Below are 26708 nucleotides of genomic sequence, written 5' to 3'. Positions count from 1 at the left end.
CCTTTCCTAAAGAGACTTGGCAAAAGCAGAGGAGCAATCCCTAAGCTGACCAAGAACCTTCACCTGTGAGAAATTCCCAGTTTAGAAGTTATTCACTACAGGGGGAGCACAGGAAGGAGAGAGGGAGCATTGGCTGTATAAAGAAGGAAAAGAAAACTGACCTTTTATCTCAGGGAAATAGATGTATCAGTATTTAGAAAAAAAAATGTTATACTTTTCTACTTTGACCTTTGGGGCACCTGGGTGGCTCAGTTGGCTTAACGCATCCGACTCTTGATTTCGGCTCAGATCATGATCTCAGGGTAATGAGACAGAGCTGGAGCCATGTGTTCCTGTGTCAGGCTCCACGCTCAGCAGGGATTCTGCTGGAGATTCTCTCTCTCCCTTTGCTGCCCCAACACCCTTCCACCACCACCACCAGGTGATTGTTCACACACACACTCTCTAAAATCAATAAATCAATCAATCTTTAAAAAAAATAATTTTCTACTTCATCTAAATAGTAAAGATTACCAGAGCTTTCACAGAGTCAAAAAGGACCTTTGACCTTGGTGGCTTCTACAGTGCTACAGGCTTACAGAAGTATGGGTACTGAAAACACCATGCAGTATCCAACCACTCCTAAATTCTGTTTTCTGCAGGATATGTAATTTTACTAACAGATTGCTGGTATTTTAGAATAGACTTGCAGAGAGACAAAATCTACCTAATTTAGTAGGAAGGGGAAACAAACGCCCATCCGTCCCAGTCTCTTAGGCCAGGAGAAATGAAGTATGGTTTATGACTTGACACCCAAAAGTCCAAGTAGATACCTAACAGTCACACTAACAAGACACACTTGGGAATGGGGAATATAGATGGAGTAAACAAGGCATGACAGGGGTTGACAATCTATAGAGACAGAGGCCTGGCAAATGCCTCCATCTTCCAGAAACTGGGAAAGGCCCAGAGGAGAAAAGGAAGACATCTTTCAGCTCAAAAATCTCCATTTCTGAAGGAAACACTGGATTGTATCACAACGATTTTCAGAAAATTCAGCTGCAAGCTCTCAGAATAAACAGTCTAAAGCATTGGAGACCTGTGAGGATCAAAACCACTCAGCCAAACCAGGCTTATGTGGAAAACAAAGGGTCTGCAAAAATGATGTAATTAAAACAGGTGTCAAGCAAAAACACACTACACATCAACATGTTCTACCTTATATCCTCAGAACTTGGAATGGGTTGGACATTCTATAGATCACGGCTCTGGTAGGAAGGGAGTGGCTGAAGGCCTCTTGCTAATGATGCTGCTGTCATGCTGGTTTTCCTTTACCCACCACTTTGATCTAAAGTCTCATGAAATGAACGACAGGAAGTGCAATGTGAACTGCAAAACCAGCACCACCCACAGGAAGGCACTCTGCTGGACTGGAAAAAGAGGAGTTCAAATTCAGCTGATTTACAGATTTCTTTTGGTGATTTATAGAAGATGCCATAATACATATAGCTAGATTTCTGAGGCTAATTTATATGGAGGCTCAACTATAAGCGGCATGATGAGTTGAAATGTGTCTCCCCCTAATTCATATGTTGAGGTTCTAACCCCCAAGACCACAGGATGTGACCTCATTTGGAGATAAGGTAAAGTTGAAATGGGATCATTAAGGCAAGTCCTATTCCAAAAGGACTAGTACCCCCATAAAAATGGGAAATTTGAACACACAGACACACAGGGACAGAAGAAGATAGGAAAACATAAGAAGATGGCTGTCTACCAGCCAGGAGAGAAGCTTGGATTGGTTCCTTCCTGCACAGCCCTCAGGAGGCTCCAACTTTGCCAACACTTTGATTTTGAATTTTTGGCCTCCGGGACTGTGAGAGAATAGATTTCTGTTGTTTAGGCCACCTAGTTTGTGGTACCTCATTTGGCAGCCCTACCTATTACAAAGGCTGAGGCCCAGAGAGAGCAACTAGGCTGTGGCAGCAGCAGACTGACCCAACTGCCAGGGATGAGATGACCCAGGGTCACAAAGGCACAGGGCAACCTATGAGGCGGAGTTTAGAGTTCAAATGGCCTGAAAAATCCCGCTGCAGCTCTACCTTGAAGAATGAGTTTTCTAGGCAACAATGTACTGGCCACGTTTATATTCTTTTCAGTGACAACAGTCAACCACTGCCTTTATGACCCAGGAATGAATGTGATAAGCTACTTCGATTGGATACAGCATATATGCAATTTCAATATCATAACAAACATTTACAGAGCAATTATTTGCTCCTAGATTCAAATACTATTCCTACTGAAAGACCTGGGAATGACCTCTCTCAAAAAGAGCCCATCAATGTTTGAAATGACAAGGTACTGAATATATGTGGTTGTTTTTCATACTTTACTGCCCTCCCAATACCAATACTACTTAGGCATTTCCATAATTCTGGAAGAAAAAAAAGACAAAAAAATAAATATTCAGCAGAGTTTAAAAAGAAACAAAACTGCCCTTAAATCAAAGGCAAATTTTTCATAATGATATTTATCCAGTGTTTGTTCAGAGAGAGATTTATGCTAGAATCCTGGCAGAGGACATGTGGATATATAACATGTACATCAAAGCAATCTAGGATTGATGAATAGTTTTGTACCGACAATGAAACTGGTTAATAAAATGCTCAATTTAGATATTTATAAGATGACTCACGCCTAGCAAGAATTAGGTCCCCTCCCATTTCTTCTCCTGCCAGGTCCCAAATACTTCAAGTCATTTTCACAAGAGCAAACATGTCATATGAAAGAATGTTGTGCTTCTCCAGCTAGCAGATAAAGCATTCTATTTTTTTTAAATTTTATTTATTTATTCATGAGAGACACAGAGAGAGAGGCAGAGATACATGGAGAGGGAGAAGCAGACTCCATGCGGGGAGCCTGATGTGGCATTTGATCCCGGGACTCTAGGATCACAGCCTGGGCCAAAGGCAGATGCTCAACCACTGAGCCACCTAGGCTTCCCAGATAAGGCATTCTAGATTGTAAATCACTCCTGATCTTCAACTATGAGACACAGCTATGAACAAGCAGCACGGCTTGGGAAGACACGTATATGTTATCACGCAAAGAGCAATTTCTGTAGCTTCAAGATAAAAGCCCTTTCATATTTACAATCATTACTAAACCACTAGGGTTTCAGGGACTTCCAGAAGTTGTCTAGTACTCTGTTTCTAAATAGGACAAACAGACCTATTTTAATTTGGAGGCAAACCAACCGACATCTTGAGTCAGGGTCATTCTGGCTATGCAGGTTGTATCCTACACGGAGTGCCCTGCCGTTGGCGATTGATTTCAGCCAGTCTGTTCTGGCCCAGAGGCTGTATCTTGCCTGCAGGGCCACCATTTTCTAATTGTACAAAACCTCTCTCAGGACTAGGACTACATTCACCTTATTCTCCATGGATACCCTTGGGATATAGGTCCATGATCACCTCAGCAAAGGGCAATGCTTTTAAACATGTTTAATTCAGAAAGTGAAATAGTCAGTAGGACTGGAGTTTAAAGAACAAAGAGGGCATGGCTCAAAATATGGCTGGAGATGTTGACGGGGGCCATTTTGAGAAATTAAAGATTATCCCAAATGCAGAGAGATGTCAGTGAAGGGTCTTAAGCACAGGGGTGATCAGATGTGGTTTGTGTTTCTAGAAAGTTCTCTCTGACTTCCATGTAGACAACGCATCAGAAGGGACCGAGAGAAGATGTGGAAGGTACAAGTTGACAGAGAAAGTGATGGCAATGGAATGGACAAGACACGCTAGGAGATGGAATCACCAGGACTTTGTGAATGACTGGACGCAGAGCTGAAAGTGAGAAAGAGAAGGAATGATGTCCAGGATGAGTCCCAGCCCAGGCCATGAAAAACTAGGCAGACAATGATGTCATTAGTAAAGAACACTGGAGTAGGAGCAAGTTTGAGGGATTAAGCTCATGAGTTCAGTGCTGAAGAGTCCAGACTTCCATAAAACCATGGATTACTATGCCTTCTAGTAAACACTGGTACTAAAGTATGATACACCATCCTTTTTTAATAAAATCTAAAAAATATAATTTTAATCAGAGTTTTAGATACGCATAACAGGACTATAGTTCTCATATTATTCACTATGATCACATTCCTCTCCCCAACTTTAGAGTATTTCTGGTTGGACCAGTTGCTCTGAGAGTAAATAAATCTCAGAAGAGACCCCACCTAGTAGAAGTTCTAGGTCACAAAACACTCTGACAGCATCTTGTCCTCCATCTTGCCCCCACAATGTGTTCTAATCCTCATCTATAAGTTTTTGGTAGATTAAGTTACCAAATTCATTTAAGAGCAGTGAGTTTCAGAGCATGGTCCCCAGAGGAAGCAGCATGAGCAGAGGAACCTGTTAGAAATTAAAATTCTCAGGCCCTACCCCAGACCTCCTGATTCAGAAATTCTGAGGGTGGGACTCTGCACTCAGTGCTTTAACAAGCCCTCTGGGTGATTCTAAAGCACACCCAAGTTTAGGAACGACAGACAACTATCAATTACATTTCCTTCATGGTTGCTTCCTAATGTCTGTAATCCTTTTTTCTTGTTAAAATTTCCTTGGAACTCCAAAATTGCAGTCTCTAAGTAAAGCTCCTATCCCAGGTGACTTCATTCCTCATTTGATAGCCACACTATCTCCTTCAAGATGTCTGGACACCCAGTTTCATCTCCTGTAATCTGAATCTGGCCCATATCACTGAGTTAATGGGTGGCATTGCCTTCCTGCTCTGAGTTCTTCACTTCATACCAGCTGCACCACTTAGAGTACTGCCTCCCGTTGCAAGCTGTAGCACGTTCCCAATAGGGATCTGCCTTTTATTTGAATTCAACAGCACCTAATATACAGAGAAAACCTAATAAAAGTCTAATGAATGTGTCTCAAGGTGGAGTCTACTACAAGTACACAGTAAGAGTGCAGATACTAACCCCCATGTGTAGTCTTTTAAACTAGAAATGTCTGGGGAGAGGGCTCTGCATTTTCAAGGCATGCTGAGGTTTGATCAGTCCTGCTGTAGATGAACTGCTATCTTGATAATATAGATTTAAATTAATGCTTATGGAGCAAAGGACACTGACCTAAGCCTGAACAAAGACAAAACAAAATGAGAAGGGCTTATTTGGTTCCTGATCTGTGCTCTACTTCTTAAATGTATTCTGCTGATTGTAAAGTTCTAAAGCAACATCACTGTACTTTGTGCTCTCTATATACTACAGGATAATTTCCTATCAGTATGTCTTTCCCAGCCTATACTTAACAGAATTTGCTTTGCAAGCCCAATGAGTTTTATCTTTTTTCTTTTCAGCCCAGATCTTTTCAGCTTTACACACACACCCATTTGGAAGGTATCCTTTTCACCTATTTCTCTTAGGCTTCTTTAATTGTAAATGGTGGATGTTTACATTAGCTTCAACAAAAATGAAACAGGGAATTTTAGGTGCAAAAAGAAAACACCAATATAGCTGCCAAACAGCAAATGAAATTATTTATAACTCCTGACACATTGTCGCACAGCCAAAAATATTTCCTGGCTTTAGTTATGAAAAGTTAAACTTGCTCCCCCACAACCCACTGCCCCCCAACTTCCTGTCAAGTGGGTACATGAGCTCCACCCCAACCCCTCCACATACACACACACCCTAAAAATGCCTGCAGACAGATCCCCAGTCAAAATAGTTACTACAAAGCACATTATATAACAGAAGCAGAAAGGACAAGCAGTTTTTAATACCAATGCAAGAGAAGGAGCTATGAAACAGACGGGAAAACAACAAGCTCTTTCCTAGAATTAGCATCCAGTCTTTCTCAAAACAATTTGTGTTCATCTTTGTCAAACACATGCAAATCTGTTTTTAAAGATTGCAGCACTGTCTAATTAAATTTTCACTTTTTCTAAACTTTGTAATGGAAAAATTGGCACATACACACACACATCTGAAATCTATGAGAACTACTTGCCTTGGGTGGTTTCTAATGTATGCTCTTCACTTTTTTTTTTTTAAATTGCCAAATTCTATTTCTGAGATTCATTTAAAGAGAAAAATTTTAATAGGTGTTCATGAAACGAATCTGTACTGGCTCATTCTGGCCAATACAAAAATGTTTTTTTTTAATGGAGTTATAATTTATATATACTAAAAGTCACCCTTTTTAGGTACACAATTTGATAATTTTTGATAAATGTATACACAGTTGTGTATCACCACCAAAAGTGTTGAACTGTTCTGCCCATTAGAGTTGCCACATGTGACTCCTGGGCCCTTGAAATGTGGCTCATCCAAAAATCAGAGGTACTGTAAATATAAAATACACAGTGGACTTCAAAGACTTGATTTTTTTAAATAAGCAAAGGATCAAAAAAAATAAGCAAAGAAGCTTATTAATATGTTGAAATTACAACATTCTACATATAGTGGGTTAAATATTAATGCAGGAAAATTAATTTTACCTGTTTCTTTTTCCTTTTTTGGTTTACCTATTAGAAAATTAAATTACTGACTTGCATTTGTAGCTCAAACTACATTTTTTTGGACTGTGCTTTAAGAGATTATTTCTATCACCCAAAGAGCTCCTTCTCGTCCCTTTGCAGCAGATATCATTTCTCTACCCCCAGCCCCTGACAACCACTGTTCTGATTTTTTTTTTTTTTTTAAGATTTATTTACTCATAAGAGACACAGAGAGAGGCAGAGACACAGGCAGAGGCAGAAGCAGGCCCCACACAGGGAGCCGGATGCGGGACCCGATCCCCGGACCCCAGGATCTTGCCCTGGGCCAAAGGCGGGCGCTCAGCCACTGAGCCACCCAGGCGTCCCACCGTTCTGATTTCTTACCCTGAAGTTTTTCTTTTGGTAGTCTCTAAAAAATATTTCCTTTTCTTGTCTTCTATCTTCTCATTTTCCATAATCATCTTGTGTTGTTCTAAAAATAGTTCTTTTTAACTTTAAAAGATCTAGAAAAGACTTGCCTGATCATTTCCTATAGTTTTCATTAACCAGTTCCAATGCTGGTAGACCACCTTAAGTGCATTCTGGGTAACCAACCGTCTTCTAAAGGAAGCATGCACAAGTGGCTCATAATTGAATGGAGTCCATTGTACAAACACACAACAGCTCTATTCAAAGATGCTGTGGGAGAACTGAGCCAGAGGTGGGGAACCTACTGTAGCTTAATTTTATTTAGCTTTAGGGAAGTGGAGAGAAAGCTTTATCTGTGCTAAGAGGAGGCTGAGGCTGGACAGAAATGTGAAAAGCATTTATGGGTGGGAGGGGGAGCAAGGCAGGAAGCTTTGGCCCTCCGGTGGGAACTCTGTGATGGTAGTAGCTGATGATAATGGCCAGAGATATAGAGAGAGACATCCAAATCACATCTCCCCCTGGACCCCACCCGGGGCTCACCTATTCCCATTCTGCTTTTCTTCTTTTTTTAATAATAAAATTTTTATTGGTGCTCAATTTGCCAACATACAGAATAACACCCAGTGCTCATCCTGTCAAGTGCCCCCCTCAGTGCCCGTCACCCAGTCACCCCCACCCTCCGCCCTCCTCCCCCTTCCACCACCCCTAGTTCGTTTCCCAGAGTTAGGACTCTTCATGTTCTGTCTCCCTTTCTGATATTTCCTACCCATTTCTTCTCCCTTCCCTTCTATTCCCTTTCACTATTATTGATATTCCCCAAATGAATGAGAACATACAATGTTTGTCCTTCTCCGATTGACTTATTTCACTCAGCATAATACCCTCCAGTTCCATCCACGTTGAAGCAAATGGTGGGTATTTGTCGTTTCTAATGGCTGAGGAATATTCCATTGTATACATAAACCACATCTTCTTTATCCATTCATCTGTCGATGGACACCGAGGCTCCTTCCACAGTTTGGCTATTGTGGCCATTGCTGATAGAGACATCGGGGTGCAGGTGTCCCGGCGTTTCACTGCATCTGAATCTTTAGGGTAAATCCCCAGCAGTGCAATTGCTGGGTCGTAGGGCAGGTCTATTTTTAACTCTTTGAGGAACCTCCACACAGTTTTCCAGAGTGGCTGCACCAGTTCACATTCCCACCAACAGTGTAAGAGGGTTCCCTTTTCTCCGCATCCTCTATATGTCTTCCTCTGCGAGATTTCTCTTCATGTCTTTTGCCCATTTCATGATTGGATTGTTTGTTTCTTTGCTGTTGAGTTTAATAAGTTCTTTATAGATCTTGGAAACTAGCCTTTTATCTGATATGTCATTTGCAAATATCTTCTCCCATTCTGTAGGTTGTCTTTTAGTTTTGTTGACTGTATCCTTTGCTGTGCAAAAGCTTCTTATCTTGATGAAGTCCCAATAGTTCATTTTTGTTTTTGTTTCTTTTGCCTTAGCGGATGTATCTTGCAAGAAGTTACTGTGGCGGAGTTCAAAAAGGGTGTGGCCTGTGTTCTCCTCTAGGATTTTGATGGACTCTTGTCTCACATTTAGATCTTTCATCCATTTTGAGTTTATCTTTGTGTATGGTGAAAGAGAGTGGTCCAGTTTCATTCTTCTGCATGTGGATGTCCAATTTTCCCAGCACCATTTATTGAAGAGACTGTCTTTCTTCCAGTGGATAGTCTTTCCTCCTTTATCAAATATTAGTTGACCATAAAGTTGAGGTACCATTCTACTTTTCTTCTAATTCCCTTCTAATTAAAGTGAAGTTAATTATTATTTATAACAGGTATTCACCCTTTCTGTTTCTATTCACATTCACTCTTTATTCATTCTCCAGATACTGCATACCATCTTTATGATTTCCCAAAATTTAAGGAGAACAGTATAGGTGACCTCCTACCCATATTTTCTCCCATTGCATTAGTTTGGGAGCTGCATGCTAGTCTTTCTACCTACAAACTCTTGGGATCTTCCTGGATAATCAACCTTGAGCACATCTCCTTAGATTTCTAGACCTCATTTCCACCGCACTCCCCCCCTTCATTTGCAATGCCCTAGAGAACTAGAACAAAACCTTTGTATTTTGAACATTTTATTGCTAGTCTTTTAAGGAAAGGCAGGAAAATGCCAGCTAGGCTCTGTGGTTTCTTGTTTCCTCAGAGATAACTAAAACTCTCCACCAAGAGGACTGTCTACCCAATTCAGAATAACAGCAAAGGAAGAACTAAATGCCCAGATTGGATGGGATTCATTTCGCCAGACCTCTGGTTAGCCCCAAAATGATCCCTTTCCAGGCATTCCCATGCCTACTGGAGAATGTACTAGAGATGGAACTCCAGTGCAGTTCCCAAGTGCAACACTGAGACAGCATGATAACTCTGGTGGTTCCTTCCTTATGACTGCCAGAATCCTGGAGGGGCTCACAGACCAGGCACCAAGCTGGTAGATGTAGAAACTGCCTTGCCTGACAACCACATGGATCTGCCTTTCTCTTGTGAAGGCTCCAGCCCAGGTGAAGAACATAGATAATCATACAAACACAAGTATAATTATTGAATGCACACATGATTCTGATACATAATCAGAGTGGGGAAAAAAATCTGTTTGCAATTTTTTTAAAAGATTTATTTCCTTAAGAGAATCGTGTGCATGAGCAGTGAGGGTTAGGGACAGAGCAGGGGAGAGAGAGGGACAAGTGCACTCCTTGCTGAGCGAGGAGCCAGTCAAGGAGCCCCAGTCTCCAGGATCCTGGGATTATAACCTGAGCCGAAAACAAGAGGCAGACGCTTAACCAACTGTGCCACCTAGGCACCCTTATGTTTGAAATTTTAAAACAAAATAAAAACATTTTCTCCAGCAGGGTAGTAGTCAACGAAAGAGGAAGTAGTTTCAATGTCCTTAACTATGGAATGAAAATAAACCATTTACCATGTATTCCACTTATATGATCTCTAATCATTACTAAAACTCTACAAGAAAAGCATTATTATCTCTATTTCACAGATGAAGCAGGGCCAAGTTAACAATGGATTTGCTATTGCTAGAAGTGGCCTGGAACTTGATAGGTACTCAACTAGTAGGCATAGAATTTAAAAAAAAAAAAAAAAGGGCAAAAGTACATGAAGTATTTTAACAGAGAGCTAGGAGTTTGGTGTTGTGTAAGGAACCACCAATCTTGGCCTAAAGTAGGAATAAGCCTTGACATTAGGAAATAAAACAGGAAAGGCTATATGCCTATCTGTTTGGCAACTGTATAAATAATTTGCATTTAGTTCTCACTTAAATAAAGAAGCAACCATTTCCATCATGCAAAAGTCTGGCCACAAGCCCCGGGGGAATTAAAGTCAGCCCAAAATGAGGTTAATTATTAGCAATGCCTATGAAAAAGGCTGTTGTAAGAACTGAATGAGATAGAATATACACAGGCTATTACAGTGCCTGCTATTTTTCACAATACTTCAACCTAGACACTTGTGACACAAAGGAGATTATTATTTTTAACCTATACTCTGGAGCAATTGCCATTTGAATCACTAGTCAAAAGCTCATGTAGGAGCACCTGGGTGGCTCAGTCGGTTAAGCATCCGACTCTGGATTTTGGCTCAAGTCATGAACTCAGGGTCATGAAACAGCCCCACGGCAGGCTCTATGCTGGGTGTGAAGCCTGCTTAGGATTCTCTCTCTGCTCCTCCTCCTACCCCTTACCTCTCTATCCCTCCCCTTAAGAGGAAAAAAAAAAAAAAAAAAACGCTCACTAGTCAATTATCTGCTGAATACCAGAGGGTTGTTATTTAGTATAATGGTTGCCATAAATGATTTTTCATCAATCAAATACTGTTCATGGTGGGCTATAAGTATTGTACAGATAGATTCTGTTTATGCTGAAGTGGGAATAAGAATCTATCCAATCCAGTTGTCTAAGCCTCTCAAAACGGTGCCCTTAGCTGAAGAGTGCCAGCAGTCCTATTTCTAGATGCATTGGAGGAAATATTGTCACCTGATCCTGACAAGAAAGCCAAATCCTGATGGTAGGATATTGTCCCATCTATCTGCCTCTGATGAAACTTTTTGTTCAGAGTGCTACACAAATACACAAAAGGACACAGCATAGGGACCTTCTGGGGCAGCTCTGTCCAACATAACTTTTCCGCAATGATGGAAATGTTTTGTCTGCCCTGTGATAAGCTAGCCACTAAGTACAGGCAGTCACAGAGCACTTGAAATTTGGCTAGTGTGACTGAAGAACCAAATTATTAAATTTTCATTTTAATTCCCACGTATGGCTAGTAGCTACACTGTTGGATGGCACAGTTCTGGAACTTACAGAAGAAGGCTGTTTGCATTTTTTTTTTTTTTGCCTTTTTGCTATTAAATGCTTATATATGGGAGCTCTCATCTACTGCCACTGTCCACTAGCCATATCCACCCATAATGTATAATCAGCTGAGGCTAGTTCTCAGCAGCGGACCTCCAGAGGGACTCTAGATTCTAAAGGCAGATCTGAGTAATGTGAACTGCACAAGAAATTAAGAGTGGGGTGAAAATACACAACTCAGATAGTTGTCACGGAAATTAAATGACCAAGCACGTAAAAGCCCCTAGCAAAGTATATAGCATCGGTAAAAGCTTGACAACACTTAATTTTCTGAAACATCATTCTCCTGTAATTAGGTACATGAGCTTTGATAAGATTTTTGTCTATTTGGGAATAAGCCTACAAAAAGTGTAGGAAATTGTACCATCTCCTCTCCCTAGCCCCTCAAAATAAACACTAAGCATTTCAGCTAAGAATTTGGTTTGGAAGAAGGATGCCCTTGTCACAATAATTCTTATAAAACAAAACAAGCTATGGGAATAAGGGAACTTCCTGTTTTCTAAAAAATATCTCGTCTGTTTATACTGGGGTTTTTTTTTCCCTTCTCAACCTTTTTTTGTGTAGTAAAATACACAAAACATAAATTTACCATCTTAACCATTTTTTAGTGACAGTTCACTGGTATTAAAATTAAATTCATATTTGCATTGGTTTTTGTCTCCAAAAATAAATACTCTATTTAAGAGTCTGATCATGGGAGAAGTGGGGTAGAAGGGAAAAGGTAGAAGCACAAGGGGCTTAAATTTTATCTAGAATGTTTTGATTCTTTAAAAAAAAAATCAAATGTGGCAAAATGTTAAGACATGACCAAAATAAATGAGTTGTAAGTATATAGGTGTTTCTTATATTACTTACTATACTTTTATGTATTCTTTTAAAAATGTTTCTTTTTACCATATTTTAGACTTGCAGAGAAGTTGCAAATAGAGTATCCTTACATCCCCCTGCCCACTCCCTCTAATATCAACATCTTGTACAACCCAGGACAATGATCAGACCAGGAAATTAACTTTGATATAATACTATAATAAAACTATTAACTAAAGAACATATTGAAATTGCTCTATTTTTTCCCATTAATGACTTTTTCCTATTCTAGGATCCTATGCAGAATCCCTTAGTACTTTTTTTTTTTTTTAAGACTTATTTACTTTGTGGGGGGAAAGGCAGAGAGAGAGAGGGAGAAAATCTCAAGCAGACTCTGAGAAGTGCAGAGCTCACAGAGCTCCAGGCAGCTGGACCTCACAACCCGAGATCATGACCAGAGCTGAAACCAAGAGTCAGACACCTAATCGACTGCACCACCCAGGCACCCTCTCTCAGTACACTTGTAGCTGTTATTTCTCCTTGGTGTTCACTCTTTGACAGTTTTTCAGTCTGTCCTTGTCTTTTATGACCTTGACACTTCTCAGTTATTTCACTGAATGGCTTATAATTAGGGTTTGTCTGATACTGTCTCATTATTAGGCTGTGATTAAACATTATGGACAAGACTACCACAGAAATGATGCTGTGGCCTTAGTGCAGGGTATCACAGTTTGTGATAATTTTTGTGTTGCTAAAATAGTTCATAATTTCAAAAGATAAAGTAAGCTATATTAGTCTAGGTTCTCCAGAGAAACAGGACCAAGAGTACATACATGTGTATGTGCCTGAGTGCATGCACACACAAAGGTTTATTATAAGGAACTGGTTCATGCATTTATGGAGACTGTGAAGTCCCAAGATCTGCCATCTGAAAGCTGGAGAGCCAGTGGTAGACCTCAAGTCTAAGGCCAGAGGCCTGAGAACCAGGGGAATTGACAGTTTAGGTCCCACTCTGAGTCCAAAGGCAGGGAAAGACCAATGATTCAGCTCAAAGACAGAGATAACAAATTCTTCCTCAGTTTTTTGTTCTAGTCAGGCCTTTAAAAGATTAGGTTGATTGCTACTCACACTGGACAGAGCAATCTGCCTTACCCAGTCTACCCATTCAAATGTTAATCTGATCTAGAAATACCTCCACAAACATGCCCAGAAAAATATTTAATCAAATATCTGGGTACCTGTGGTTCAGCAAAGACAACACACAAAATTAACCCTAACAATAGCTTAACTTCTAAGTTAGAAACTTTCTACTCTGTATATTTAGGTTCCAAATCCCATCAAGCCTAGTGGATTTTTGGAAGTGTCCAATTTTTAAAATTACCATTATTACTAGCTTTAGGCCTAAAACTTTGTAAATTCATGACATACTGTCATTTAAAAAATCTGGGGGGCAGGGTGCACCTGGTTGGCTCAGTCAGTTAAGTGTCTGCCTTTGGTTCAGGTCATGATCTCAGAGTCCTGGGATTGAGCCTATGTCAGATTCCCTACTCAGTGAGGAGTCTACTTTCCCTCTCCCCTTCCCTCCACTCTCTCTCAAATAAATAAATAAAATCTTGTAAAAAATAAGAAATAAAAAATATCAGGAGATTTATTATGGATGATTTTACTTCAAGAGAAAAGGTGATGATGAGTCAGTTTTTATTTAGATTAACTGTGATCCCAGAGAAGGTTGACCAGTAAATCAAATTAAGGTATTAAATTAACAAAGGCTAATAAGAACCAAAAATCCCCTGATCTCTTATTACAGGTGAAAGCTAAGTTATCTTTTAGAATTGACTACACTGCTCATCACGGCATCCTAAAGATGTTGTCATTGCTTCTTTGGAAAAAAGATATCTGAATGAATTATATATATCAAACTATGTACTTTTTTTCTGGGACAAGAGAGAAGGTGAGTTTCAGAGACTTTCAATACCTGAGTTGTATATTAAAATTAAATACACACACACACACACACACACACAGTTGATCTTTGAACAACATGGGTTTGAATTCAACAGGTCCACTCATACATGGATTTTTTTTCCCCAATATAATACAGTATCTATTAATCACTTAAGTTCTGGGGAATCAAATGTTCTACTCAGATTTGCAACTGTTGGCGGGGCAGTCAGTACCCTAACCCCTGTGTTGTTCAAGTGTCAACTCTACATATATGTAAATATCAAGAGAGAAAAAAGTGGTATAAATAAATTTTCAAGTCTTCTCTGAGGCTTCCTCCATTTGAAACTCTTTTATCTTCAGGATCACTCTAAATTTTGGCGGTTTAGGCTGGGAAATAATTTTTTCCAACTTAAATGTTTATATTTAGTTCAAAGTGTTCCATTTCCATGGATAACAGTACCACAAACAGCTTTTCCCTCACCTTCACTCCAACTTCATGGAAAAAAAGCTACTCACAAATTCTTTTCTAGGTTCTCAACGCTTTGGGAGGCAGTCACAAGAGTTTTTGTAAAAAGCCAGGGCAAAAAAAAAAAAAAAAAAAAAAAGCCAGGGCAAAGTGATCTAGGTCTCATTATGCCAAATGAAGCTGAACACTCATTTTAAATCTTTTAGCCCACCCCAAATGTGTATGCCATTGTTTTGGGCCAGTTCCACATACCACACATACACCTCTTGCATGTCTCCTAGAACACACAGCTCCACTTAAAGTGATTTTTTTCAAAGAAACAGAACACGGGTTTGCTTTTGGGCTGGGTCAACTCTCCTAGGGATCTTCCAGGGAGGAGGGAGGCAGTCAGCCCCCTGAGAGATAGGTGTGTGAAAGGGCAAGGGTATGGGCTTTAGAGCCAGACTTCTTACGTTTCAATTCAGGTTCTAGGGTTTATGGTCTTGGAATGTGAGCAAGTTAGATAACTGTTCATGCCTTGATTCCTTCACCTGTAAGATAGAGCAAATAATGATACTTACCTGATTGGGTTGCTGTGAGTATTAAGCAAATACATATAAAGTGCTTAGCATAGGACCTGCCATGTAGTAAATGCTCAATAAATGCTAGGGAGTCTGTAGGTTTCTTGATTCCACCGCCCTGGGATTAATCTAGGTCCCTAATCACTCATGGGAGTTGTGGCCACTTGCCAACTGTTGGATAGAAGACATGGTTTTCCCCTCACTCCATCACCTGAAACAGAGTTGCCTAAAAAAATCTTACTTAACAGAACCTACAATTTAAACTAGTAAAACAGTGGAAAAACCGGAGTCACAGCAAGCTTTAAATGTAACCCTTTTAGGGATGCCCTGGTGGCTCAAATGATTAAAGCTCATCTGCCTTCGGCTCAGGTGGTGATCTTAGGGGTCCTGAGACTGAGCCTGGGTCTGGCTCCCTGCTCAGCTGGGGAGTCTGCTTTACTTATTCTCTCTCTCTCTACCTCTGCCTCTCGAATAAATAAATGAAATCTTTCTAAAAAATAATGCAATCTTGTTAAATGGAAATAAAGACAAAAATATTTGGAAAGGATCTTAAGCAACTAATAGATTCCAAGGAGTTGAAGTTCTTATAAGTCAGACTTGTTTCTTGGCTTTTTTCTGGGGTATGTGTGTATGTGTTTAAATCCGTGCATCTTTTTTGATAAATATAAAAACCTTATGGCTTCTTTTAATACTATTTAAAACTTAACATTTTAAAAAAATGACCAAAAGCAAATCCAAGCAATGTTAATTTAAGAATATACTTATTCAAAGTACACATGTGCTTTATCTCTAAGAAACTGAGTGGGTGCCCTACTCCCTTCCTGGAAATCACTGAATTGACCTAAAAGCAGTATCGTATAGCCTCAGTTTAGACCAGACTGGAGGTTGCTGTACTCAGTTTATCAAGACGATTTTGCTCATATGAAAGTTGTTTTGGTTTAGTCTACAGAACTGACACTTTGATCCTACATGACCCACATTTATCCTCAGAACTGCACATTTGGAAACAATGAAAAATTTACTACCTCTACCTCTAATTTACCCACTGAGAACACTAGAGCAGTGAAGGCAAAGTGACCAGACTGGATCACTGTGGAGCTGTGACCTGACAATTCCCAGATAATTTATGATGCCATTGGGATGGGAAGGGTTCACAATAATGGTTAAGGGAAGAGCAGCCTGGAAGTGGGAGAGCTTGGCGAACAGCAGGGATGCTGCTTCTTATTTCAGAAGGACCAAGACACCTCATGGTACTGAAGGCAGTTAACAGGACTAGAGATTCAGTTAACAGAATTGGGGTAAAATAAATGGAGACAATCTTTCAGTAAGACAAACGCCTCACTGGGAAACTCAGCAAGGTCCTCAGCATGGCATTCTTACAAATTTCTCTATATTCATCCTCACTTTCTTCCTTCTTCTACCAGGGGATAACAACCTATCCCTCTACCCATGCCATGAGTCCCACCCTCACTCTCTCCAAAAGCAGCAGCCAACCTCATATTTTGAAACTATCTTGATTACTTGCCCCTTTTTTTATTTATTTGGGGAGTGGGTGCAGAAACTGACCTTGACTCTGCTTCCTCCTTACTTTCTCATTCAAAATTTCTAAAGTCTAGCCTGTATTAACTGTTCTCACTTCCTTTCCTCTCATTCATTCCTCAACCCCCACAAACCTACTGATCCCATTCTCATGAAAGTCAACCAATAATATCCACACTGCCAAGTCCATTGTAAGTTTTGTTTTAATCATGCCAACTATTTCAATATATTTTGAATTACCTGGAAGAACACCTGATAAATGAATGTCACCATCTTGAGTACAGCCTTAACAGGATAAAATCCAAGCTCCCTAACAGGGGTAGAAAGCCTTCCAGGATCTCACTGACCCCTATTTACCTCATCATGCTTGATTCCCCCCACACACAATCAGCTGTTTCTCACCTCGATGTCCTTGCTCAAGTTGTCCCCTCAGTTGGAAAGGCCCTCTCCCCTGACTCTTACTCCCCAGCTCTTTTTTAAGAAACAGAGAGCTTGTCGGGGGAGGGGAAGGAGAGAGAGGATCCTAAATAGGCTCTACACTCAGTGCAGAGCCCTACATGACCCTGAGATCATGACCTGAGTCAAAATCAAGACTCAGACGCTTAACCAACTAAGCCAGCCACTCCCCCAACCCCTTTTGCCTAACTTCTGCTCCCTCATAAATACTCAGATCAGAAGTAATCTCCTCCAGGAGACCTTTCCTGATATCCCCACCCCAATCTCATCTTGGCTGTGTGAGGTACCTCCTTTCATTCTCCCATGACATTTTTTTAAGTGCTATTGCTGCACTTACCATTCTGTCCTCTAACAGGCTGTTTATGTCCGTCTCACCAAATAGGCTCTAAACTCTCTTAAGACAGGAGTCATCTCACACGCCCACCTGACAGGAGGGAAGGAAACTGCCATGGCATTTGTCCTTCTGCCCTCAAGAGGGATCCTCTTCAGCCCAAGACAGGATGAGCACAGAATCATTTGGAAGCTAGGGGATAGCTCTTGGGGCTTCCTATCCCTTTTTTTTTTTTCTCTTTCCACATTTCTAACTTGGGTCCTTGTGTTGCCATAGTAACCAACAGTCCCAGAACAGACTTCTGGCAGTTGGACTTTTAGCCACTGCTAGTCAGGATCTGAAAGATTTAACATCCCCCATTTAAGGCTCAGGAGTTGGCAGTGCCTTTTCATGTGGGCAGCCAACGGAGTAGGGCATGACAGAATGTGCGTGCCTGTGTGTGTGTGTGTGTGTGTGTGTGTGTGTGTTATTCTTCTACCCCACATACATACTGGGGCATCACAGAAACAACTACGCTATAAACTGCCAACAGATGGTGGGAGGATGGGCATCTAAATGGCCATAGCCTTTCTGGAAAGCAATTTGATATCAATTCCAGTTTAATATACTGGTGATCTTTGATCCATTAAAACCACATAGATATATAAAGGGAGACACAAAGATTTATTGACAAAGGGGTTTACTGAAGATTCATTAAAAACAATAACCACCACTTACTGGTGGTCAAGAAGTAGCTAAAAATAGCCATATGTATGTTTACTATAGGTTATGCCATAAAATATGTTAGCTTCAACAGCTGATGTGATATCCACATATATGTATATGTGTGTATATATACAAATACATAGGTGTGTGTGTATGTATATGTGTGTATATATATATATATTATATATTATATATATATTATATATATATATATATATATATAAAAGAAAAAAAATTCACCAAAATGTTTTCAGTGGTTATCACTCTGGACAGTAGGATCATAAAAATATTTAATTTCATCTTCATACTTTTCTGTATTTCTCAAATTTTATACAATGGTCTTTTTTTATAATTCAAGTTATTACAAGTGCAGCAAGACACCTGATGAGCAGTATCAGGTGGAGGGGATTAGTAGAAAAGGTTATAATACAAAAAGGCATTTTTTTCAAGGCAGGGGGTGGTCTTTTTTGCTCTTCATTAAAGAATAAAAATAGGATGAACTTCTACCAGAATCGCATAGTTACAAATGGAAAAGAGAATGAATAATGTTATTGCTTAAGTATCATGATTTCTCTCTTCTCCCCAATCCCTATTTTTCCTTTCTTTTGAAGATTCCTGAGGTGAGGGAGACCTGAGATCTGAGTCCTGAACTCCATGGCACACTCATCGTCCAGCAGCAACAGATCAGATGCCACAGACTACAGCTCTGAGTCAAACCTGAGCCTCTCTGTGGGTTACTTCCCCTGTGAAAACACCTTCTCCCACGAGAACACCATCTCCTTTGAAGACACATCTTCCAAGGCTCCTTCGATCCTTGTTCCTCCCATCCAAGGAACATGGAGGACTGAAAGTACAGGCAGACTCCTGAAGAGACAAGACCAAATTCCTGACAACCCAAAGCAGTGTTGCAAACTCAGCATCACAGTGGCCTGGGATGTTGATGTGGGCTCTAACAATTCAGACTCCACAGCTGACTGGGATAGAAATAGGAGCAATCAGTGGATAGACAAGTACCTGGAAGAGGACACACAACTGACTCTCAGCAAACTAAATGGTCTTGTGCAAAAGCTTGAGAAATTTCTAGAACACCAGAAAACCAACGAGGATGGTGACTCTGCATTCCTTGAATCTGGTCAGGAGGAAGATTTCCAGTTGTTCAGCAGCATCCCTCCAGGCATAGCTCAGGTCAGTCATCAAGAACATGATACTTGTCAAGACCTGCCTCACGCCTGCCAACATGAAGGTATCACCCAGTTTCCGCAGATTCCCCCAAGACTTCAGGAATATGAACTTGCTGAGGTGAGCACAGAGATGTCTCATGGACAAAAAGGGGACAGACTTGGTTGGGGGGCCAGTTTGAAATGCTCTGAAGCCAGGCAAGCCCTCCTCAATGTCTGACAGGGCCAGGAGAGCAAGGGAGAAGGCTAACAGCAAGGAAGGGGGTCAGGGTAGAGCTGAAGGGAAAATACTGAGGAGCACTGAAGGAGAAAAGAGGGTAGGAAGGTTAAGAAAAGATTTAACCGTTATGATTGCCCCCCATCCCTGTGGGTGTTTAATTATTATGATTTTGCCTTTACAGTTGGGTTATTTTTTTAGAAAAGGATGTGAATTATGTAAGTGGGTAAATATTGGCTCTGTGGTTGTCCAGGTTATGCATATGTAACTCCTTCCTTTTCTTGGCAGACGATAAGCCAGACAACTGGCAGCCAAAGGACGATCACTATAGAGACTGCCACAGTCTCATTGGGTCAGCAGGAGGAGGAGGACACTCCTTCCAGCACACAGGCCCTCTCCTGTGTGAATTTTAGAGGCGTCTTCCGCTGGCTAAGGCAGCAAGTCCTCTCCTCACTTCTCAGGAGACAACACCCCGAGGAGGCCACTGAGAGCCCCCATCAGCTGGCACAAAAGAAAAGACTCTCTCACAGAGGCAAGAGAATCCAACCTCAAGAGTCCCTCGACTTAGGACAAACTCTATCACCAGATTTTTTAACTTTTTGATAGCCCCCATTCTATAATCACCATAAGTTATTTTCTAATAAATATAACACACACTCTTATTATTCATATCTTCCTCTTCCAGCCCACTATCTTGACTCAGGCTAAAAGTTGTGTATGTTGTCTAGAAAATTAAAATATGTTCTCTGCAAATTTTTAGTAGTATTCTCCTTCCTAATTCGAAGGCATTTCTTCTCTCCTCCTTCCTGCCCTTTTGACTATATTTTACCCTATTTTATATCTTTTAACCTATTTTAATATTAACCGAAATGCCCGTTTTCAGAAGTAGCAGTATAACCCATCAGATTCCCAAGACGGTGGTATGGTTTTGGTTGAAAACTTCTAGGGCTCAAACAAGTGGCAGAGGATATTGAGTCACTCAGGAAGCGGATTTCAGTTGGCAGTGTTTTGGGAGTTCAGAGAGCGGATCTCATGTTCCCAGGGGACCTGACCGGTTCTAGTGTGCGCTGCATTGGCAAGAATAAGTGGCTCACTCAGGAAAAATGTGAGGATTGGGAATGCTACTTAACCATTCCAAGTCTAACCCTCCTTGTTCCTAAGATGGGGAAGATAATAATATGAATTTCATGGGGATGTTGCAAGAACTAATGAGATAATGCAAGCACTTGATACATAATTTTGTTGTTGCTGCTACTCATTCTCCGGTGGATCTCCCCAGAAAACTCCATCCAAGGGACATCCAAGAGTGAGAGCTTAAGAGTAATTCTCAGTGAAGAATTTCCCACACAGAAGCAAGATTTACTCAGTTATGGGTTTCAGCAGATCTTGACTCAAGCAAGTCCTCTCCCAGTCCATTCCCCACTGAGTCTTCTGAAATTCCTTTATAAGTAGCATTAAACTTTCCTCTAAATTTCAACCTCTCTAAAGAAGACTGTACTCCCCTCTCACCCTTTTGCCCTGACCTCTCCCTGTTACCAACATCAACTCACCTCCCCACAACCACTACCATCCTCCTTATCCACCCACAGGTTTACCCAAAAGCCCTCCTTCTTTGCTTTTGCTACTAACCTACAGGACCTCCAGACATCATGTGCTTAAAGCATAAGCTTCTTTATCTCAAACCCCTTCCTTTCCTCAATTTCAATTCCCTTTTCTCCTTCCTTCTTCTCTTCCTTCCTTCCACAAATATTTAGCACATAGAAGTGCCAAGTACAGGGCTCCTGGGTGGCTCAACTGGTTGAACATCTGCCTTCAGTTCAGGTCATGATCTCAGGGTCCTGGGATGGAGCCCCAGCTCAGGCTCCCTGCTCAGCAGGGAGTCTACTTGTCCCTCTCTTCCCAAGTGACAAGTACTTTTCTAAATTACAAAAACAAATGCAATCCTTGGGCTCAGGTGGCTTATTCTTTAAGAGATAAAGCCATAGAAAGATATAAGTAGGGATCCCTGGGTGGCTCAGCGGTTTAGCGCCTGCCTTTGGCCCAGGGCGCGATCCTGGGGACCCGGGATCGAATCCCACGTCGGGCTCCCGGTGCATGGAGCCTGCTTCTCCCTCTGCCTATGTCTCTGCCTCTCTCTCTTACTGTGTGCCTATCATAAATAAAAATAAAATAAAATAAAATAAAGTTGTTAAAAAAAATTGAACATATACTTCCTTTTTAAAAAAAAAAAAGAAACATATAAGTAGAACAGGTTATAGGTAATCACAGTCTGTATGAGGTATACACTGAGTACTACAAAACAATCAATTCAGCATGAGGAGGTAGGTTTTTCAAGGTTTCATATGTGAGGTTGTTTGAGTTACAAATGTGTTTAGGTTTAAGATGGAGGATTTTTTTTTTTTTAAGATTTTATTTATTCATGAGAGACACAGAGAGAGGCAGAGACATAAGCAGAGGAAGAAGCAGGCTCCCTGCAGAGAGCCTGATGCGGGACTCGATCTCAGGACTCCGGGACCATGACCCAAGTGGAAGGCAGATGCTCAACCACTGAACCACCCAGGTGCTCCTTAAGGTGGAAGACTAATAAGCTGCTGGATAAATTGGTGTGGCATTAAAGTGTACAGTTCTGACTGGTTATGTGTGAAAGACAGTGGGGATGATATTGCTCCAGAATGACACTACCATGGGGAAGAAATCAAACACCAGGGCCTTGTTAGTGATATATGGTCAGGGTCACATCCTGAGCTTCTTTCTAGGCAGACCTCCCACTTTATCTGACTGAGAACATCTTCCCACTTAACTAGTTCCCTCAAATGTCCTCCTCCGCCCCCTCTTGTTCTCTGACTTCACCAAGACTTCGAGTCCCATTACTACATCTGTTCATGAATTTCAGTCTGTTTCTTCCATACCCAACCTAGGCACCTCCTTCCCCAGTTGCAGCATATCCACCACATTTAGAAGCATTTATAAACCCTCCTCACCCTTTCCAGGCCTTCTTTTAATCTACACTCACCACATTCCCCAATGGGACACTGGTGCTTCTTGTAAGGTCCAACACACAAAACACAAGGATTACCTTCTCCCTTCCTGGAGAACTCCCCCACTGTCTTTTCAAGTTCTCCCACTATCTGGAGAATTTGTCCTTAAAGATGTTACTCTCAAGTTACTATGAGGCCAAGAATGATTCTTTAAGGTTAAGTTGATCATGTCTTTAAGCTGTCCCCTAGTCCCCATCCTGCCACCCTCACCCTGTGACTTGTATTTTTCAGCTCTCTTTATGTAATTATTTTACCTACAGACTAACTTCTTAGTTCCTTTTTATGCAGGATCCTAACAGTGTCTGGTACAAAGTAGTCTGTCTCTCTCTCTATATATATAATTTTTTAAATGATTTGACTATCTTCTTTCTCGAAACTTTTTCCTATACAATTTTTTAAAAAGTGAAATACAACTGCTTAGAGTTGTTATTCCTTAAGTTAAGAGAGTTTGGATGAGCAGGGTTAAGAGCAGGCATGGGAGTAGAAAGGGGAAGGCAGGAAGAAAATGGCAATCCATGGAAGGTCCAGAGAGGTGACCCACAGATTGAGAAACCTACCATGGGAGGAAGTTAGCGACTAATTTGAAATGTTAATTCAGCAAATATACACAGAGCCTTAATGTTGCTTTAGATTAGATGTATGATATGCCTAAAAGATGACATCTCTGACCATCATGGCACTAGGGACCAGAGCTCTGTTATTTTAACTCTTGCTCTAGGAATTAAGTCAAGATTTAAGAAAAACTCAACTGAAACAAGCTACTTCAATAGACTGCCCACGGTGAATAAGAGGCCCTGTTCATTAGCAAGATTTCTTACATATTTGTGCTTATTTTTCAGGGTTATATAAACCTGCTTGACAGGTATGAGGTTTATCTCTGAAATTCAAACAATGTATTTTACAAGCCCTTCCAACAAACATTCTTTGTAAAGAATTAGAATTCTAAATATTCTTTGGGGTTATCATGCTACATCTCAGAAAGCAAGTCAAAGTGCTTAATAGGAAATATTTCAGTATCTCCTCATTCATTATTGTGTCAAATATGCTATGAAGCTATTAGTACAGGTCAAACCAGGACCAGGATCTCTTTTTGTCACATACATGGGCTGAAGCGTGCCCACTTTACATCAAAAGGACCGAGAGCAAAATGGAAGTGGTCACTGAAAGATCCTATCTTTGTTGTGACCTTAAGCAGAGAATGACTGCACTTGCCAGACATGCTAATCTAATTAACCAATATATTCTGGGATCCCATTATCTCAATACCCAAAACTAAACACTTCCTTCAGGTGAACTGCTCAACATTGAAACCCATAAAGCTCAGCTATGTGAAGTAGTGAAGTATTATCTTAAATATTCATACTCTAGAATTGATAACTTTAGAATGAGCCAGAATATAGTGAAAACTTACCAAGCAAATGTAGAGTATTCAGTTCATCCACACATAGAATCAGATAGACTAATGTAAGTTTTATAGATCGCCCCATGCCAATTTTTTACTCAGCAGAATCCCAATGAGAAAAAAGTGTGCACCACACCAGCAAAACAAGGGCAAAATAATTTTCTCCAGACTTAAAGAACATAATGTGAAAGTTCATGGCTCCAGAGGTTGGAGAAGTCAAGGCCTACCTGGTCACAAAAACAGTGTCCAAAATCCTCTTATCAAACAATGGCAGGAAAAATGAAACAAATTATAAATGAATTCATAGGATTGCCTGGTAGGGTTTTTACCCCACTAGTTAAGAACGGTTTTGTTTCGTCAGGAGAGATAAACTAGCTGCTTCAAAATTAAGTATTTTCATGATGAGTTCCAAGTGGAAGAAGTTCTACTGCATACAGTACACTCTCTAATTTCAAGACAGATGAGTAGGCTTTATATTGCATTGCCTGAGGTCAAGCTTTTCCTGCTACCCCCTCATACCCCAACAAAGAGAACAACACCCTGCTTTCAAAAGTGAAATGAGATCCTCATCAGATAACACGAATCACTGAGTGAGCCAGTCATGAGTCGGGTGGGTACAAAAGCCTTAGGATAAATTCCCAAAAGGATTATAAACCTAGATCAAGAAATCCCCCTACTAAACAATTTGTTTACTATTCCACCTTTCAAAGGAATTCCACGGTTTTGATGCCCTTTGGATTTCAGTCTAATATGCTTCCCAAAGAAATACTTCTGAGGCATTTTCAAATAGAAGGGCAAACATCAAATACCTACTCAGACTGTGGCTGTTTAATGAAAATTCATCTCATGATTACTGAATTCTCTTGGTCTGGAAGGAAATCCGAATGGCAATTTAACTTCATTTATCCTCATCTGCATCAATAGAGATTTATTATTTTAAGTGCAAATCCACAAAACTAAAGAGATTTCCCCCTCCTCATAGAACTTTCCCATGTATCCTCTTGCAAAGGAAAACACTGGATATGTCCATCATTAATCCAGGCGTGGAGAGTTGTTTTTATGTTTCCCTTTCATCACCTCCACTGCCCTCTGTCTTTGGGGCCTAGATTTTCCCCCAAACAGGTATGGGGATGAAAAGAATTTTTCTCCAGTCAAGTGACCAAAACTTCAATTAGTACCCTATCACAACCACCACCATAGTAACAGATTCACATAAGAATCAACAAAGAATGCTAACATTTATGATGAGCACCAGATGTTAATATGGAAGTGCTGAATCACTAAATTGTGCATGTGAAATTAAAACAACTTTAAAAAATAATGGATGCTAAAACCATTGGGTGAATGGCTGTTGGGCAACAAGACATGCCCATGGTCTCCAAGAACTACTCAGCAGACTATTTATTAGTTATCAGGGGGGATTTAGGTAACTTTACGATGGAGAGAACTGGTGAACACCAGCTTAACCAAGTGATTCAATTTAGCCTAACTCACATCATGTACCTTCTGAAGAGAAGCACTGCATTGTTGCTAGCACTGTGTGTTTACCCATGTTTACAATGAATCTAATTGTGAGGGATCCAACAGTCAGATGAATTTGGAATATAAGGAAGTCTTCTAGACAACCCGTCTTAGACTTTTCAAACATGTTAGCATCATGAAATACAAAATAAGAGAAAACAAAAAAGTCAGGGAGACAATTCACAAAGGAGATCAAAGAGACGTGACAACCAATTGCTATTCATAATTCTTCACTGAATCCTTGATCAAATTCTCAAAACTATGATAAAAGACATCTTTTAATAGTTGGACAAATCTGAATGTGGACTGTATCTTAGATCATTTCATTGTATATAAGATTATGTCTATTAATATTCATCCCACAAGTCCCCCTAACTGTAAAAGTTGATCCAGTTGAAAGCAGACTAGCATCTAGGCACTTTTCAAAAACATTTCAGATTTCAGGAGTTTATTTAATAGCATTTGTTGAAACTTAAAATAATTTTTGCCCAGTGGAGAGCTAGGCTCTCTTTACCTTTCAAGTTATCGCAGGTTCCAAGGCCTAGAGAGCTCATGTTTACCTTCCAAAAAACCTTGGACATTTTGTTTTTTTTCACAAATCAAGGAACAGCCTGCCACTTTACAGTACTAATTCTTGCAGACTGCAACATTTCCTTTTATTTTGAGCAGTGTGAGAGCATTTTGCTTTTTCCAACCTAAGAAGCAGCATAAGCATACAGTCACCATATAATGCACTGAACATACTAGGAAAGTTGTGAGAGCAAAATGGAGCGCTTCTAGAGTCTCTAACATTTTTTTGTTGTGTTCCTCTCATAGGATTAAAGCTACAGTTCTTTTCTTAAACAAATGTACACATTCACATATATTAAATTAACACTTTGCAAATAATTCACAAAGTTCAGAGACTCCTTGAATCCTACTCTTCAATCCCAGGTTCAAAACCTGAAGTTCTCAAATCCCAGGTCTACTCTTATTTGCTATGGATCCTGGGAAGCTAACCTCTCTGGGCTTTCCATTTTATCTATAAAAGATGATCCTAGTAGTACTAACCTCAAAGTGTCATGGTGAGGATTTAGAAAAAGTGCCTGGCACACAATATGTGCTTACAAATTTAAGCTGCTAGTTGCTGTCACATATTTCCTTTTTAAAATCTTTCTGTTAAAAATCTGCCACAGCTCCTTATGCCTACAGAATTAAATCCAAGCAAACTGTCATTACATCTCTCT

The 26708-nt window shown here is 40.3% G+C and overlaps 2 protein-coding genes across 10 annotated transcripts in view; one reads left to right on the top strand and one right to left on the bottom strand.

Moving 5' to 3' along the window:
• Positions 1-26708, bottom strand: part of PPFIBP1 (PPFIA binding protein 1) — a 167287-nt gene that overhangs the window by 75501 nt on the left and 65078 nt on the right. The gene's annotated exons all lie outside the window — the stretch shown is intronic.
• C21H12orf71 (chromosome 21 C12orf71 homolog) lies at positions 18427-21606 on the top strand. Its single transcript, XM_041736520.1, has 2 exons — positions 18427-19311; positions 19810-21606. Exons 1-2 carry the CDS (start codon positions 18781-18783, stop codon positions 20122-20124), a joined length of 846 nt encoding a protein of 281 aa, XP_041592454.1. The 5' UTR covers positions 18427-18780; the 3' UTR covers positions 20125-21606.

The sequence above is a fragment of the Vulpes lagopus genome, chromosome 21 (genome assembly GCF_018345385.1).
Source record: "Vulpes lagopus strain Blue_001 chromosome 21, ASM1834538v1, whole genome shotgun sequence".
Classification (NCBI taxonomy): Eukaryota; Metazoa; Chordata; class Mammalia; order Carnivora; family Canidae; genus Vulpes; species Vulpes lagopus.
The sequence above is the reverse complement of the archived record's forward strand: the minus strand, read 5'-3'. Positions and strand labels throughout refer to the sequence as shown.